At 45.4% G+C, this 15,219-nt stretch overlaps 1 protein-coding gene across 1 annotated transcript in view; it reads right to left on the minus strand.

Moving 5' to 3' along the window:
- Positions 1 to 3,341: 3,341 nt before the first annotated feature.
- LOC311102259 (unconventional myosin-XVIIIa-like) overlaps positions 3,342 to 15,219 on the minus strand; it is a 95,928-nt gene continuing 84,050 nt past the window's right edge. The window contains exons 36-38 of the mRNA XM_084143538.1: positions 14,755 to 14,799; positions 9,809 to 9,928; positions 3,342 to 5,772 (exon numbers count right to left, since the gene is read on the minus strand). Of these exons, the coding sequence (XP_083999664.1) occupies positions 5,601 to 5,772; positions 9,809 to 9,928; positions 14,755 to 14,799 (337 nt within the window). The 3' untranslated portion in view covers positions 3,342 to 5,600. The remainder of the gene's footprint in view (positions 5,773 to 9,808; positions 9,929 to 14,754; positions 14,800 to 15,219) is intronic.

The following is a 15,219-nucleotide window of genomic DNA, read 5'->3' on the forward strand; positions in this document are numbered from 1 at the left end:
TACAGTAGCAGCATTTGGAAGTGTAATGAGCTTGGTGGCACTGTTGCCGGGAGACAGGGAGAACACTGAAGGCATTATATGCTTTTACATCTTCTTGTCACCTCCTCCAAGGGTAGGAGCCATGCTCGCCTCCTATTCCCCGCCAAACCTCCCTCCCTCCTTCCCTCGCTATCCCTTCCTCTTATTTATCCTGCCCTCCCTCCCCTATTCCCTACTCTCCTGTCCCCATCTTAACCTTCCATTCCCTACTCTCCTGTCCCCATCTTAACCTTCCATTCTCTACTCTCCTGTCCCCATCTTAACCTTCCATTCCCTACTCTCCTGTCCTCATCTTAACCTTCCCTTCCCTACTCTCCTGTCCCCATCTTAACCTTCCATTCCCTACTCTCCTGTCCCCATCTTAACCTTCCATTCCCTACTCTCCTGTCCCCATCTTAACCTTCCCTTCCCTACTCTCCTGTCCCCATCTTAACATTCCCTTCCCTACTCTCCTGTCCCCATCTTAACCTTCCATTCCCTACTCTCCTGTCCCCATCTTAACCTTCCATTCCCTACTTTTTTTTTATTTATTTTTTATTTCACCTTTATTTAACCAGGTAAACCAGTTGAGAACAAGTTCTCATTTACAACTGCGACCTGGCCAAGATAAAGCAAAGCAGTGCGATAAAAACAACACAGAGTTACATATGGGGTAAAACAAAACAAAGTCAAAAATACAACAGAAATACATATAATATACAGTGTGCAAATTTAGCAAGTTATGGAGGTAAGGCAATAAAATAGGCTATAGTGCAAAATAATTACAATTTAGTATTAACACTGGAATGATGTGCAAGAGATGATGTGCAAATAGAGATACTGGGGTACAAATGAGCAAAATAAATAACAATATAGGGATGAGGTAGTTGGGCGGGCTAATTTCAGATGGGCTGTGTACAGGTGCAGTGATCGGTAAGGTGCTCTGACAACTGATGCTTTAAGTTAGTGAGGGAGATAAGTGTCTCCAGCTTCAGAGATTTTTGCAATTTGTTCCAGTCATTGGCAGCAGAGAACTGGAAGGAATTGCGGCCAAAGGAGGTGTTGGCTTTGGGGATGACCAGTGAGATATACCCGCTGGAGCGCAGACTACGGGTGGGTGTTGCTATGGTGACCAATGAGCTAAGATAAGGCGGGGATTTGCCTAGCAGTGATTTATAGATGGCCTGGAGCCAGTGGGTTTGGCGACGAATATGTAGTGAGGACCAGCCAACAAGAGCGTACAGGTCACAGTGGTGGGTATTATATGGGGCTTTGGAGACAAAACGGATGGCACTGTGATAGACAACATCCAATTTGCTGAGTAGAGTGTTGGAGGCTATTTTGTAAATGACATCGCCGAAGTCAAGGATCGGTAGGATAGTCAGTTTTACGAGGGCATGTTTGGCAGCATGAGTGAAGGAGGCTTTGTTGCGAAATAGGAAACCGATTCTAGATTTAACTTTGGATTGGAGATTCTTAATGTGAGTCTGGAAGGAGAGTTTACAGTCTAACCAGACACCTAGATATTTGTAGTTGTCCACATACTCTAGGTCAGACCCGTCTAGAGTAGTGATTCTAGTCGGGTACTCTCCTGTCCCCATCTTAACCTTCCATTCCATACTCTCCTGTTCCCATCTTAACCTTCCATTCCCTACTCTCCTGTCCCCATCTTAACCTTCCATTCCATACTCTCCTGTCCCCATCTTAACCTTCCATTCCCTACTCTCCTGTCCCCATCTTAACCTTCCATTCCATACTCTCCTGTCCCCATCTTAACCTTCCATTCCATACTCTCCTGTCCCCATCTTAACCTTCCATTCCATACTCTCCTGTCCCCATCTTAACCTTCCATTCCATACTCTCCTGTTCCCATCTTAACCTTCCATTCCCTACTCTCCTGTCCCCATCTTAACCTTCCATTCCATACTCTCCTGTCCCCATCTTAACCTTCCATTCCCTACTCTCCTGTCCCCATCTTAACCTTCCATTCCCTACTCTCCTGTCCCCATCTTAACCTTCCCTTCCCTACTCTCCTGTCCCCATCTTAACCTTCCCTTCCCTACTCTCCTGTCCCCATCTTAACCTTCCATTCCCTACTCTCCTGTCCCCATCTTAATTGAATATTGACTGCTTGACAGATTCGATCTTGCTCCTCCCCCAATGTAAATCCAATGTCCTTCTAGCAATTTCCAGAACAATTTCTATCTTGTCAGCAATTCTCAAAGACCAGACAATTATATAACAGTGCTATGATAGAATAAGGCCCATCATAAAAATATTGCTCATTGACATTCTTCACAGTGTTCTTTTATCAAGTTAAAGTGTTCCCCTATATAGGTCCATGGAGAGTTATATCTTATGTGCTATGTATTGTAGCATTTCAAAGACAATTCTGTGTGTGAATGAAAAGTACAGTACGATATAGTAGGGTTGTATCACATTTAGTGCTGAAGGACGTTGTGCGACCACTTTTCAAACATAGTAAACTACAATGAGAGAGACCATGATTGAGTGGCTACTTTATAAACTAGCGTGCAGTAGCCCTGTTGTAGAGAACATGTATTGATTCTGAACAATGGTATTTGGAAGGTGCAGGATTAAAAGGTCACCTTGGCAATGTGGGCGTGGCTGTCATATTTGATAATGGTGGAAAGGGGAGATGATTATTTCCGTTAATGGTTATCTGTTGGGAGATACAGTAATGTAATGCTACAGTGGGCTTCTTCCCTTTTGTTCCTTGGTGATAGCAGTAATTGGCTATCTGCTGCGCCGTGCTTCTAGTTACATAGGGAGGTGACGATTCTGTCAAACACTAACCAGGATGGAACCTTCATCTTTTGGTACATACAGTAATGGTAATGAAGTACACATAATTACAATGGGCTTCCAATTGTTCAGTTCAGTACTCCGCTATCTGCTGTGCCTTGCCCCTATAGTTACGTACAGTAGGTCTAATGTTAACATAATGGTGGAATCTGATGACATTTTCCGTGGTGGTTGTGGCGTCTCCCACACAGTAATCAAGGTTTCCCTGCTAATAGCTGTTGTGTTGTAGATTATGAAGAAAGCACTATGCTTGGTAGACTAAACAATGTAATAGTGCCGGGTCTCTCCTTTGCTGTATAGTGAATCACTCCATTTCTCCTCGCACTGAAAACCATTTGCCATGAAAACGTACACAAGAGAGGGAACAGATTTCTTTGAAAACAATATAAAGGCCATATTCAATATGAACATGTGTTCCTGTTTTGAAAGGCCTCAGAGTCAGTGATAGTGTTGACATTTCTCAAACCTGCAGAAAACATCAAATTGGATGCATCAGAGAACAGAATTAATTTTTTATTTTCCTTTCATACATTTTTTTCCACAGTATGCCCTCCAGAAATGTTAAGTGCGAGACTATTTTCTAATGTGCATATTTAAGTCTGAAAAGAGAGCTTGGAGGCTGAAACACCAATGCAGAAAATATCAAACAAAAACCCACAGAGAAAATAAAATTACAGTCTGGAGTCATTTATTTACAATATATTAAACTGTAATGCAAAATTATTACTCATAACAAGTGGTCATTTTGTTCAATAACTAAAATAAACGAAACTATTTTGAAAGCTAGCATGAATCAGTACAGATATTTATATAAATATTAATGTGTACAGTCAGCATTGTTATGTTAGCTCATTTCTTTGTTTTGCCTGGTGTTTTTATGATGACTCAGGTTTAAGAGTATCATAAAACGAGATCATAAAACAGTTTAAAATTCCTTTTAAAACTCATGTTGACTGCATAGAGCAGGGTTTCCCAAACTTGGTCCTGGTGCCCCCCTGGGTGCACGTTTTGGTTTTTGCCCTAGCACTACACAGCTGATTCAAATAACCAACTCATCATCAAGCTTTGATTATTTGAATCAGCTGTGTAGTGCTAAGGCAAATACCAAAACGTTCACCCAGGCAGGCCCCAAGACCGAGTTTGGGAAACCCTGGCATAGAGAAAAAGGTGATGTGATAGATGTGTCTTTAAAAAAACGCTCCAAACTTCTCCCTTCACCAAGAGTATCAACAAAATCCTTTCAGCCCCACTTGCCATGTACAGATGGATAATAGACATTTTGGAAGGCCTGCTCAATTCATTAACGCTAATTCATAAATACTAAAGAGACAGCCAAAGGGTTCAATGTAACACCAAGCAACCGTAAAAACATGGGTCTTTAATATCTTCCTGGTTAAACTGCTGCACTGTTATAAAGGGTAGCATTGGTTCAGGACAGAATACTGATGAATCCTACATAACAATTAGGCTTCAGAGACACTGAAAAGGATTTGAATGCATTATATCCAGATTACAGAGTGGTGATGCAACACAGGAGGATTTAACATGCTGGTTGAGGACACCCAATCCTCACCAGTCAGAAAAAGAAGACGTGTGTGTGTGTTGTAGGAGATAGAAAATAAAGGCAAACCACCATAAAGCATGGTGTTGAATATCGTTCCCTTTAGAAAGCAAAGCACATCAAATGGAGAAAAAAAAGAGTGAAAAGCATGAGAACAACCACAACCACAGAGAAAATAAAACAGCTGAGCCAAAGACTCTCACCCCAAAAGCATTTCTGCAAAGTACTTAGTTCAATTCAAGTTGAAATAAAATGAGACAAGGCATTTCATAGGGTACGCTACGCTCGAACCTCCTGGAAATTCATTTTCTTGATGGCAGGACTCTCAAAAACAAAAGGATGAAAAAAATAAGAAGAGAAAGGCCTAAACTTTCATCACAAAGCAGTTTGGTGCTGTAGCTCTCTTCTTCCCCTGGTAGGAAACATTATTCTCCTGCTAAAACCAAACAATAAAAAACAATCAGATGAACAGATGAAAGCGTCTTCTTTTGGGGGGTGGCGGAGCTCGGCGCTGCAGCCAGAATCTAAGCACAGCTGTAGAGGACCCTACTTACTGTATATCAATGGAACTCCCAAAAAGAAACTCTGGGCTTTTTACCAGGACTCAGCGTTTATAAGCAATAACACTGTGTACACACATACTTGCAACAAAGGCTTTTTTGGTACTTATTTTCTTTCTGGTCCCCCGATGCAGTGATAAAACACAAGGGAACATAACTAGTTATTTGGCTCAGTTACAACCATGATGATGATAATAGAGTCTAGGAAGGAGGAGACGATGGCGCCAGCCAAGCAGCAGCTGTCCTCATGCAGCCAGCAGAGACAAGCCATTATTAATGGAGGCGCTGTTCAACTGGAGGGGTCAGATCCAAGATGGAGACATTGTCACATATGACTTGTGAAATACACCAAGAGAGGGTTTTGCACAGTGGAGTGGAGAGTGAGCGAAACCATTAGTATTGTGTACTGTACATTGACGTACTATGGCACCTTTTGTAGATCTTAGCAATGCAAGCTGCTTTGTAATAGTAGAATAATAATGATAGTAATAGTATCATTGCCATGTTGCAGGGTTAGAAGAACAGTAGAGTGTTTGTGTGTGTGAGTGTGTGATGACAGCACAGTGAGTCCAATCGTGCGCCACTGGGGCCCTCTCAACATGCAAGATGTGTTGGCTGGTGTGTGTGTGTGTTAACTACGTTGTCTCAGAGGGCTTGTCTTTGCTGTCACTGTTGTTCAAGTAGCTGCCGCGTGTGTATCTGGAGCGGTAGGACCCTCGGGACACACCACCTTCTGCTTTTTCTTCTTCCTCCTCCTCTTCTTCTTCGTCAGATTTGTCAAAGCAGAACCGTCTTCGGCTAGGAGGACTGGAGGGAGAGAGAAAGAAATAATCAAAGACAGGCCCTGAGATAGTTACACAGTGGGGCATGATCATTACCAAACATTGATCCAATTTTCTTATCCTTTATGTAATGTTCGACATATTGTGCTTCAACCAACTAAATGTACACAAACCCATGCACGGATGCATACTACCGTACCTCTAGTAATAAAACAAAATTAGGTCCGTTTGTATTCCATTTTTAGACACAACTTATTACACAGAGAGAATGTGATGGATTATGGTTCTGGTTTGTGGTTGAATGAATCTGCTATGCACTGTGGCTTCCTCTCCAAAAACAGAAGAATGGCACACCTACACTGCACTGCCTGGCTTCACTTCAAGTGTAGGACAATCAAATACCATTCAGTTTAAACAAAACACCAGTTACCCTTTTATTCACTCTAATGACTTCTAATCAATAGATAAAATCTTCCTCATGAATCGTCAGTAGAGCATACTCTGACGTACCCTCTCTCTGTCATTAGATATTCTACCTGCCTACTGCTACTGCGTGTTTGAAGCTGATTTAACATTCAAGCCCACTTAAATTATGCAAACCTAGGGTTAATTACTGTAAATCGTGCAACTTAAATGTACTTGCTGCTTGTGTAAATCGATGCATTGGGTCTAATTACGCCCAGAGTTAAGGGGTTGGAGGGGAAAATCTATGGTGGCCATCTTAATTGACGACTCCTGGTATTTTCCTATTTCCGGCGCCATAAATCACGCTGAAGTTTGGGTGGAGAATTAGCGAGCAGCACTACAGCTACACCCACGTGAGCTTAGTCTTTTCCTTGGCTCTAACCCCCATGCTGCTAGGCTAATCAGCATTGTAATGCATCCACAACACGCTTATACCCTTCTCTCTCTCTCTCTGTCTTTCTTTCCCCCGAAAATACCGTAAGGGAATTACAGCAGTGCAAAGCAATGTCACAATAATTGCCATTGAAGAGATGTAAATTCAAATTGCTTTCAGATGAGCTCCTGTGAATTAAGGACCTCAATTACCTCAATTAGTATTTAGGGATTGAGAGTGCAATTAAAAAACAAAAATGTCTTGAGATGAACCGAGTGAAATTCTACATTTCTACAGTAATGTTGAAGCCCTAACAGGAATAAGTCAAGTAAGTCAAAGTGATGTATCATTCATAACACAACTGACGTTTTCAAAAGGTGACTGGATATTTGGGTTAGATTATAAAAGGGGGGGGTTGGTCCATTGAATGTGAGACTCAGCAGGAGAGGATTGACTGAGGTACCTCTCTCTGTGGTTAGCCACATCACACCATGCAGTAGACACACTCCACACCAGGCATCACCTACTGCAAGCCTCAGTCACTGTCTGGTCTGTACAGATACTTCATCATCAGGTTGTCCACTTTCTTCTTCCTACTCTTCTCCTCCTTCTTGTTAGGAGGGGGCTGCCCCTCAGCAGGTGTCCCAGCCTCCCTCTCCCCCTCTGGACTAGAGGCCTGGCGGCCAGGGGCTCTCTTTACACTGTTGGTGCTTTTGTAGGAGATTGTGGAGGCACCAGAGCTGGAGCCAGACTCTGAGTCAGATGATGAATCCGAGGATGAGGAAGAAGAAGAAGTAGTCTCCTTTTTGGACTTCTTCTTGGACTTCTTCTTGGACTTCTTGCCCTTCTTCTTGGTGCTGCCCTTCTTGCTGCGGCGGTCATCATCGGAGCTGTCTGACTCGGAGCCGTGGCTCCTCTTCTTCTTCTTGCCTTTGCTCTTCTTTGCGCTGCGGCTGTGGCTGCGACTGCGGCTGCTCATGCTGCTGGAGGACCTCCTACAGTCCACGGCCGAAGCTGAGCGTCTCAGACTGCTGGTGCTGCGCCCGCTGTCCACCTCCCGGTCGCCTCTCCCCCTGACGCTAAGCACACTCTTCCTGTCATCCTCTGTGTCCTCCTCTTTCTTCCCTGCCTCGGCCTCCGAGTCTTCCAGGCTGGTGCGTTTGAACTTGATGGGTTTGAAGTTGAGCACCTCGCTGATGGCCTTCTCCAGGTCGGGGTCCAGGTAGTTGCGGTGGCTGACGGTGGCCGGCTTGACGTCCGAGGTGTCAGGGATCTCGTCATCATCTCTGAAGGAGGAGCGAGCACGTGGCGGGGGCATGGACAGGCTGCGTCCTGTGGAGGAGTGGGGGCTGTAGGCCGAGGAGCGCTCGGTGAAGGCCACGCTGTGCCCGTCCTCCATGTCATCAAACTCACTGAGGCGGCAGCTGCGGAAGTCAGATATGCGTGAGTCAGCACGGCTCATGCTGCCAGGGCTCCTGCCCCCAGAATGGCGACTGAGAGAGGGGCTGCTGGGGCTGCAACCGCTTTTTCCATATGACTCGTCCATACGGTGTGCGGAGGTGCTGCGGCGGCGGCTCAGGGGACTGGACATACCCAGGCTGATGGTCGACTTGGTGTCGTCGCCTGGTCTCAGGCCACGGCGCGTGGTGGCGACAGTGGCCCTGCTGGGGGCCATGGAGGACACGGTGGACTCTTTGTCGAAGTCTCCCCAGCGGCTGTCCATGCCCTTCCTAGCCCTGCTGGTGGCTTCAGTGTAGGCCTGGGAGATAACCGAGCCACGGTCATCATCGTCCCCAGTCTGGGACTTCCTCCAGGAGCTGGAGCTGACTGAGTAGGAGTCATCCTGGGGTAAGGAGCCTTTGGGCTTGGCCTTACGAAAAGAGGTGATAGACTCCTGGGAGTCCTGGTCCTTCTTGAGGGAACTGAAGAGGGAGCTGTCATCCCCTTTACCTCCGATGGAGTCATTGATGTTGGAGCGCTTCCTGTAGCTCAGGGAACTCATCACAGACACCGGCCTGCTCTGATCTACCTCTTTCTCTTTGCCCTCTTTGTTCAACTCTTTCCATTCCTTACCCTCTTTCCACTCTTTCTCTTCCTTTGCGTCTATGTTTACGGCAAATCTAGAGAGGACAGAGAACCGTTCATGTAGATGGATATAGTGGAAGAGGAGGAAGAGAAAGAGAGAAAGAATGATAGATGGAATTACAAACTTAAAAGGAGAGAGATTAATGATACTTAAAACAGGAATAAGATGAGCAACAGATTTAATTCAGTAGGAAGAAAGTAAAGTAGATAGAACAATTATTGAAATGAATGTGGGGTAGAGAATGCCTTTTTGGATTCACAACTTCAGCACAGAAAAAAAACAAATAAGACAAAACACAGACAAGACATGTACTGACTGGAGAAAACACCTGTGCTGTCTTGTCCTAACCAATTTCTTTATGCAAAATCAAAATCTCTGTATTGAACTAGGTTATTATGGGATATTCATTTGAATTTGATGTGTGTAAATGTTACACTGAATTCTAGTCAAGCATCTCATTGTGGTTAAATATGTTGAGTGATTCAGCAAGAGAGCTGAACACACACTTCCCGTGTGTGTGTGTGTGTTGTGTTGTGTGTGTGTGTGCACATCTTAACCAAAACACAGAACTGAGATCAAGGAACTGAGCTCTCCTGAAGGAAGGGAGGGAGTCCGTGGGGACACACAGTCAAGAGAGATTTAAAAACTCTTAAAAGTTGTTCAAACTTGTGAGCGTCTGAAGTGGGGGTGTGGGACAGTTCAATCTTCTGGTAAGGAGACAAATCTAGGGCAATCGAAGCTGTCAGCTGGCAGATACATCCATTAATCTTAGGAAGAGGGGAGAATGGGAGAGAGGAGGGGGGGTAGGTATGCATACCAGCTGGCCACCGGGCATGTCGATAACTCTGCCAGGGAGGCGGCTGTCATCAAGGCAGTGACAATAAAAGACAAAGAGGCTGGAGGAAACACCAGTAATAATAATAACACCCCCCTATGTCTAGCCAAGTGTTCCCTTCCAAGTGCTATGCTGGATGGACCACGTAAAATCCTGATAGGGGGTGACTGGATACTAAAACCAGTTTGGGCTGCTTTGTAAGCAGGGGGAATGTGTGTGTGTGTTTGACAGTTGTGAAGATAGGACCCAGTGGTGAAGATAGGGGGATCCAGGGGGATGGAGGAAGGGGGTGCCATACTGACCTGGAGCTCTTGAGGCTGCCGTCATCTGAAAGGTTCTTGGTCGAGCCTTTGTTTTTGGACAGCCAGGACTTGACCCCGTCCACACGGTCTTCCACCTCCGAGTCAGATGAGTCTCCCTCACTGTGTGGCAGGGAGGGACAAAACACAACGTCAGTGGGAGGAGAGAGTAGAGAAAAAGAGAGGTGGGGAAGAGCTGAAAGAGAGTGATGGAGAAAAGGTATAAAGAGGAAGCAAGAGAGGAGATTGAGGAGGGGTGAGAGGAGATTGGGGGAGGGGTGAGAGAGGAGATTGGGGGAGGAGTAAGAGAGGAGATTGAGGGAGGGGCGAGAGAGGAGATTGAGGGAGGGGTGAGAGAGGAGATTGGGGGAGGGGTGAGAGAGGAGATTGAGGAGGGGTGAGAGGAGATTGGGGGAGGGGCGAGAGAGGAGATTGAGGAGGGGCGAGAGGAGATTGGGGGAGGGGCGAGAGAGGAGATTGAGGAGGGGTGAGAGGAGATTGGGGGAGGGGCGAGAGAGGAGATTGAGGGAGGAGTAAGAGAGGAGATTGAGGGAGGGGTGAGAGAGGAGATTGAGGGAGGGGTGAGAGGAGATTGGGGGAGGGGCGAGAGAGGAGATTGAGGGAGGAGTAAGAGAGGAGATTGAGGGAGGGGCGAGAGGAGATTGAGGGAGGGGCGAGAGAGGAGATTGGGGGAGGGGCGAGAGAGGAGATTGAGGAGGGGCGAGAGGAGATTGGGGGAGGGGCGAGAGAGGAGATTGGGGGAGGGGCGAGAGAGGAGATTGAGGAGGGGCGAGAGGAGATTGGGGGAGGGGCGAGAGAGGAGATTGAGGAGGGGTGAGAGAGGAGATTGAGGGAGGGGTGAGAGAGGAGATTGAGGGAGGGGTGAGAGGAGATTGGGGGAGGGGCGAGAGAGGAGATTGAGGGAGGAGTAAGAGAGGAGATTGAGGGAGGGGTGAGAGAGGAGATTGAGGAGGGGTGAGAGGAGATTGGGGGAGGGGCGAGAGAGGAGATTGAGGGAGGAGTAAGAGAGGAGATTGAGGGAGGGGTGAGAGAGGAGATTGAGGGAGGGGTGAGAGAGGAGATTGAGGGAGGGGTGAGAGAGGAGATTGAGGGAGGGGTGAGAGAGGGATGGAGTGAAGTTGAGGAGAGAATGATGAAGGGAAAGAGAGAAAAAGACAGGGAGAGAAAGAGGGGGAGAGAAGGATTCTGTATTGGAAGTGTTAGTGAGGCAACTGAGGAGGATCACATATTTTATTTTGGGAGAGAAGACAGAAGAAAACCACATGCACTAGATCACAGGAGCCCTAGGAAACACACACAGACACGGTCACACTTGTTGTCACTGTTAGGAGTGTTATCACTGTGGCCCTGTGGTTAGCTGGCAATGGGGCACAAAGAGGGCTCAATTCCATTCACTCTGATCCAAAGCCACTCCAGTTAAGGCGGCGCATAAGGAGAGAGACCAGGAATGGGATGAAGTGGAAAGTGAAGAGAGTAAGGCACAAAATGAAGGGATTTTCACTTTCCTCTCTCTCACTTATCTATTCCCTCCACAGTCCCCCAAAATTGCAGTTGAGCTCTTGACAAAATGATTTGGTGCACAGCTTGGTTGCTGAGCTGTTTTCTCTCTAAATTATCATTACTGCGTCGACAGCCTACTGCGAAGCGTGAGGAGAAATGGAGGGTTGTTCGAAATTTGACACGGTTGAAAAGAGCATGACACTCATTAAGTGCCGCAGAGCCCAATGCTCATGTGGTGCTGCGAAATTAAGCTGTTACAGCTTAATAATAAAACAGAGACATCGATTGGGGGGGGGGGGGGGGGGGGGTCAATCTCCACTACTGCTTTTAAAAACCTTGTCTTGCTGTGGAGTAGAGAGAGCAAATAGCGTTTTCTTTTTCTGCACTTAATCTGGCCCACCACCACATTCAGTAGCTACAATTAAAATCGTTAAGAGGCAGAGATACAAAAGCCTCCCCTTATCGCAGAAGGATCTCATATTTAATTATGGGTTCGGTCATAACTAGCCCACTCTGTTTTAAACTGTACAATAACATCAAATACTAGGCACTAAGATGGCAGTGTTTAGAAGGGAAAGAGAAAGGAAAGGTTGGGAGTCGAGATAAAAGCATTTCTCTAGGAGGGAGGCTGTAATTAACTTTGCAGGCCATGCCTGGCCTATTAGACAATGTGGGGAACGTCAGTGAGAATTGTTATTGTGACAGAGTGAGCGGCTGGCTGGCTTTGGCACAGAGGCCTTGTCAATAAGGGTGTAAACAAAGAGTGAAGGAGCCCTGGGAAAAAGGAGCTAACGTTAGCTAACCGGAGCAGACAATTCCAAGGCTGTTTGCTCATCTCCTCTTGTTGGGCTTTGCGAGTCAACACCTCCCCAGCCTCTTAAGATTAGTTTTTTATCCGTTCACTTATCTGGCAACATACTGCTTTAAAGAACTATCGCCGCTCCAGGAATACTAAGAGCACTGATGTTGCTTTGAAGAAAGAAAAAAAGGAAAAGCTATATTGTTTTTGAAGAATCTTTTTTGGTATTTTATTCTCTTGACCCTGATGACATCGCTTGCGTTCCCCAGGGCAAAATTACACTAGCTGTCATTTTGCAAAATCAATGCCGAAACCCTCTGTACAAAATAGTCAAAAATCCATTACTTCATGGAGAGAATTTCCTTAAGCACTAATTTTTTTTCCATTTATACAGGTACAATCCTGTTGAGATTTAAATATTTTGGGGGGGTGAGGGAGACCTGTCCTCTACTTGAAGGATGTGCATCTCTTTCCACATGTGCATTTTGTCCAAGGAGGAGCCACTGGGTAAATGGAGGTGATGTATTCAGATCACAGAGGCCTTCCCTCCCCGGGCCGGGGCCAAAACAAAACCGACGGGACGATGGGCCCTTTGTAATCGAGCGCTTCACACATGGTGTCACACACGATTTATATCCTTGACCGCCATACCATTAATTAAGCCGTGCCGAGAGCCCAGGGGAAGCAAACAAACACAGAGTGTGGAGGGAGACATTAATTGTCTGTGACAATCTGCCTCCAGTGGTTGTACATCTCTGTTACACACTATTACATTCATCATTAGCTCCTATGGATCCTCTTCTGCTCCCTCTGCACTGCTCCTCCTTGGTGTCCCTGGGTCTTACAAGCGTCTGTGTTGATTCCCAGAATATTGGGACTTTTATTAGGCAACTCAGCCTAGACAGCAGCTCCCTATGGGGCTTCAACACAGCCAGCCAGGCATACGCATCTGTTCAAAACCTATTAAGACACATATACTGGGAGCATTGCTGTGATCTCCAATACCAGATTAAAAGGGGAGATTGTGACGCAAAGAAACCTCTCTGACTTTCTTTCATCCTGACGTTGTTCATTTAGTATAAAATCACTTGGCACCTTTTTTGTGATCGAACAACGACAGACATGGGTTACATTTCCAATCAATTTGCAAACAGAAATTAAAACATAGCACGTTGAAATAACTAAATCCTGTGTCAATCAATAGTCTCCAATTATTCGTATGTATTGTGTACATGCCCATTCAACAAAACATTGTTATCAAATCAGTAGCTATTATTACTATTACTGCCTAGTACTGAAAAACATAAAGAACATGGTTATTATGATTCAATAACAAAAACCCTGGAAAGAACAGCTGGGGTCTCCCATCCAATTACTATGTAAAAAACATGAATTTCCCAACACCGTATTCTCTACTGTAATGTACCAGTGTTGTACAAGCCCATCATTAAAGGTAGACTCAGCGAAATGACGTTGCCACGAGCAGCACCACAGATAATGAGATGAGTGAGATGCAAGACTTCGCTCTCAGACAGTCACATACAGTATCTGCGCATGTGCACGGGTTCGTTTCATTCTGTTCACAGTGTGGCATCTACGGGACCAAAACAGCAGAGAAGTTTATCCTCATGCTTCAACACTCTTAATTGGTTTGGAAAATGACCCACTATGCTGTTTACTTTCTGCATCTACGTCATATCGCTGAGTCTACCTTTAACATTCAGAACCCTTTCTGCTTTAACAAAAAGCAGCACTTTACAATACTGCTTAACAAGGGTTTAACAGCTGAAACGGCAGTGACTGCTGTGAGTGAACATTGACATGGGACTGGAATGGCCCAGAGCCAGAGGTTAACACTGTGTGTGAGCCACTTTCCAGACTAGCAGAGAGCTTTTTGTAAGACATTTGAGGTTTCTGCATTATATAGTGAGTGTAAAAGATTGATGAGGAACACACCCCTCGTCTTTCCGTCGTCGGAGGCAGACAGTCACATCTCACATCCACCCCAGAGCAAGGCTCTGAAATATTCAGTAGGCCATGAGAGCGGGGGGTTGCCGCTGGGCACAGAACACTGTTCAAACAAGGCACAGTGGTGTCCAACAGACCCCCAGAGGTCCAAGAACCGAGCCCTGTGGGACACCACAATGACTGACCAGTGGGGCAAGACACTTACCCAGCGATGGATGCTTACTACACCAGTTAGATATTATATGTTACATCTGTTACCCTCAGTTGAAGGGGTTACTGGATGAATAACCACACGTACACTCTGGGGAAGGGGTTGTTTCATGCTTGGTTTAGAAAAGCATGTTGTCAATGGCATTCATGCAGTTCAACATGTGGCATCATGCAGTGAAGTGTAGAGCAAATTGGGTTATGGGGGAATAGATGAGCCCTGGAATAATGATGCAGTATCACTGAGCTTGTTCGTTGAATGGTATCCCATAGTTAAGTCCATATGCAGTGACATATGAACTATGCCATAAGTCATAAACTTGAACTTATATGAGATGGCTTGAACATTGACAATAGATCTGCTGCTTGATATTGCATCTTTTCCAATGAAGGGCAACAGGCTATTCCAAAACCGTGCTTAAAATAATGTCAAACACGAGCTCCAGTTCCTCACGTTTTGTTCCTTCTTTTCTGATACTTTGTCACCATGTCTTGTAAACTGGTCATGATGAAGGATGACAGACAGAGACACAAAGAAACAAAGAATACAAACACAAAACAAACAAAAGAAAAGTGAGACCGGAAGTAGGTAAGTAGTCCAGTAAACCAAAAGAACGTGATGATTAGGCTAATGCTTGAAGGATCTACATCCTAAATCATTGTGGATATCACGGCTGATGTTATGGTGGTGATGATGACGACCATAGAGATCCTATTCAATTACTATTATTCTAATTCCTAATTCTATGATGATGACCCTGTTGTTCTATTAAAGATATTTCCTCCCAGAGGGAGAGATTCAACCACTGCATATTGCACGCCACATATGACTGTAAGTCGCTTTGGATAAAAGCGTCTGCTAAATGGCATATTATTATTTATTATTATCATCCTGATCCACATCCTGTTACTGTGTGGA

Source organism: Coregonus lavaretus (genome assembly GCF_964263955.1).
Source record: "Coregonus lavaretus genome assembly, chromosome: 26".
NCBI classification, from domain to species: Eukaryota; Metazoa; Chordata; class Actinopteri; order Salmoniformes; family Salmonidae; genus Coregonus; species Coregonus lavaretus.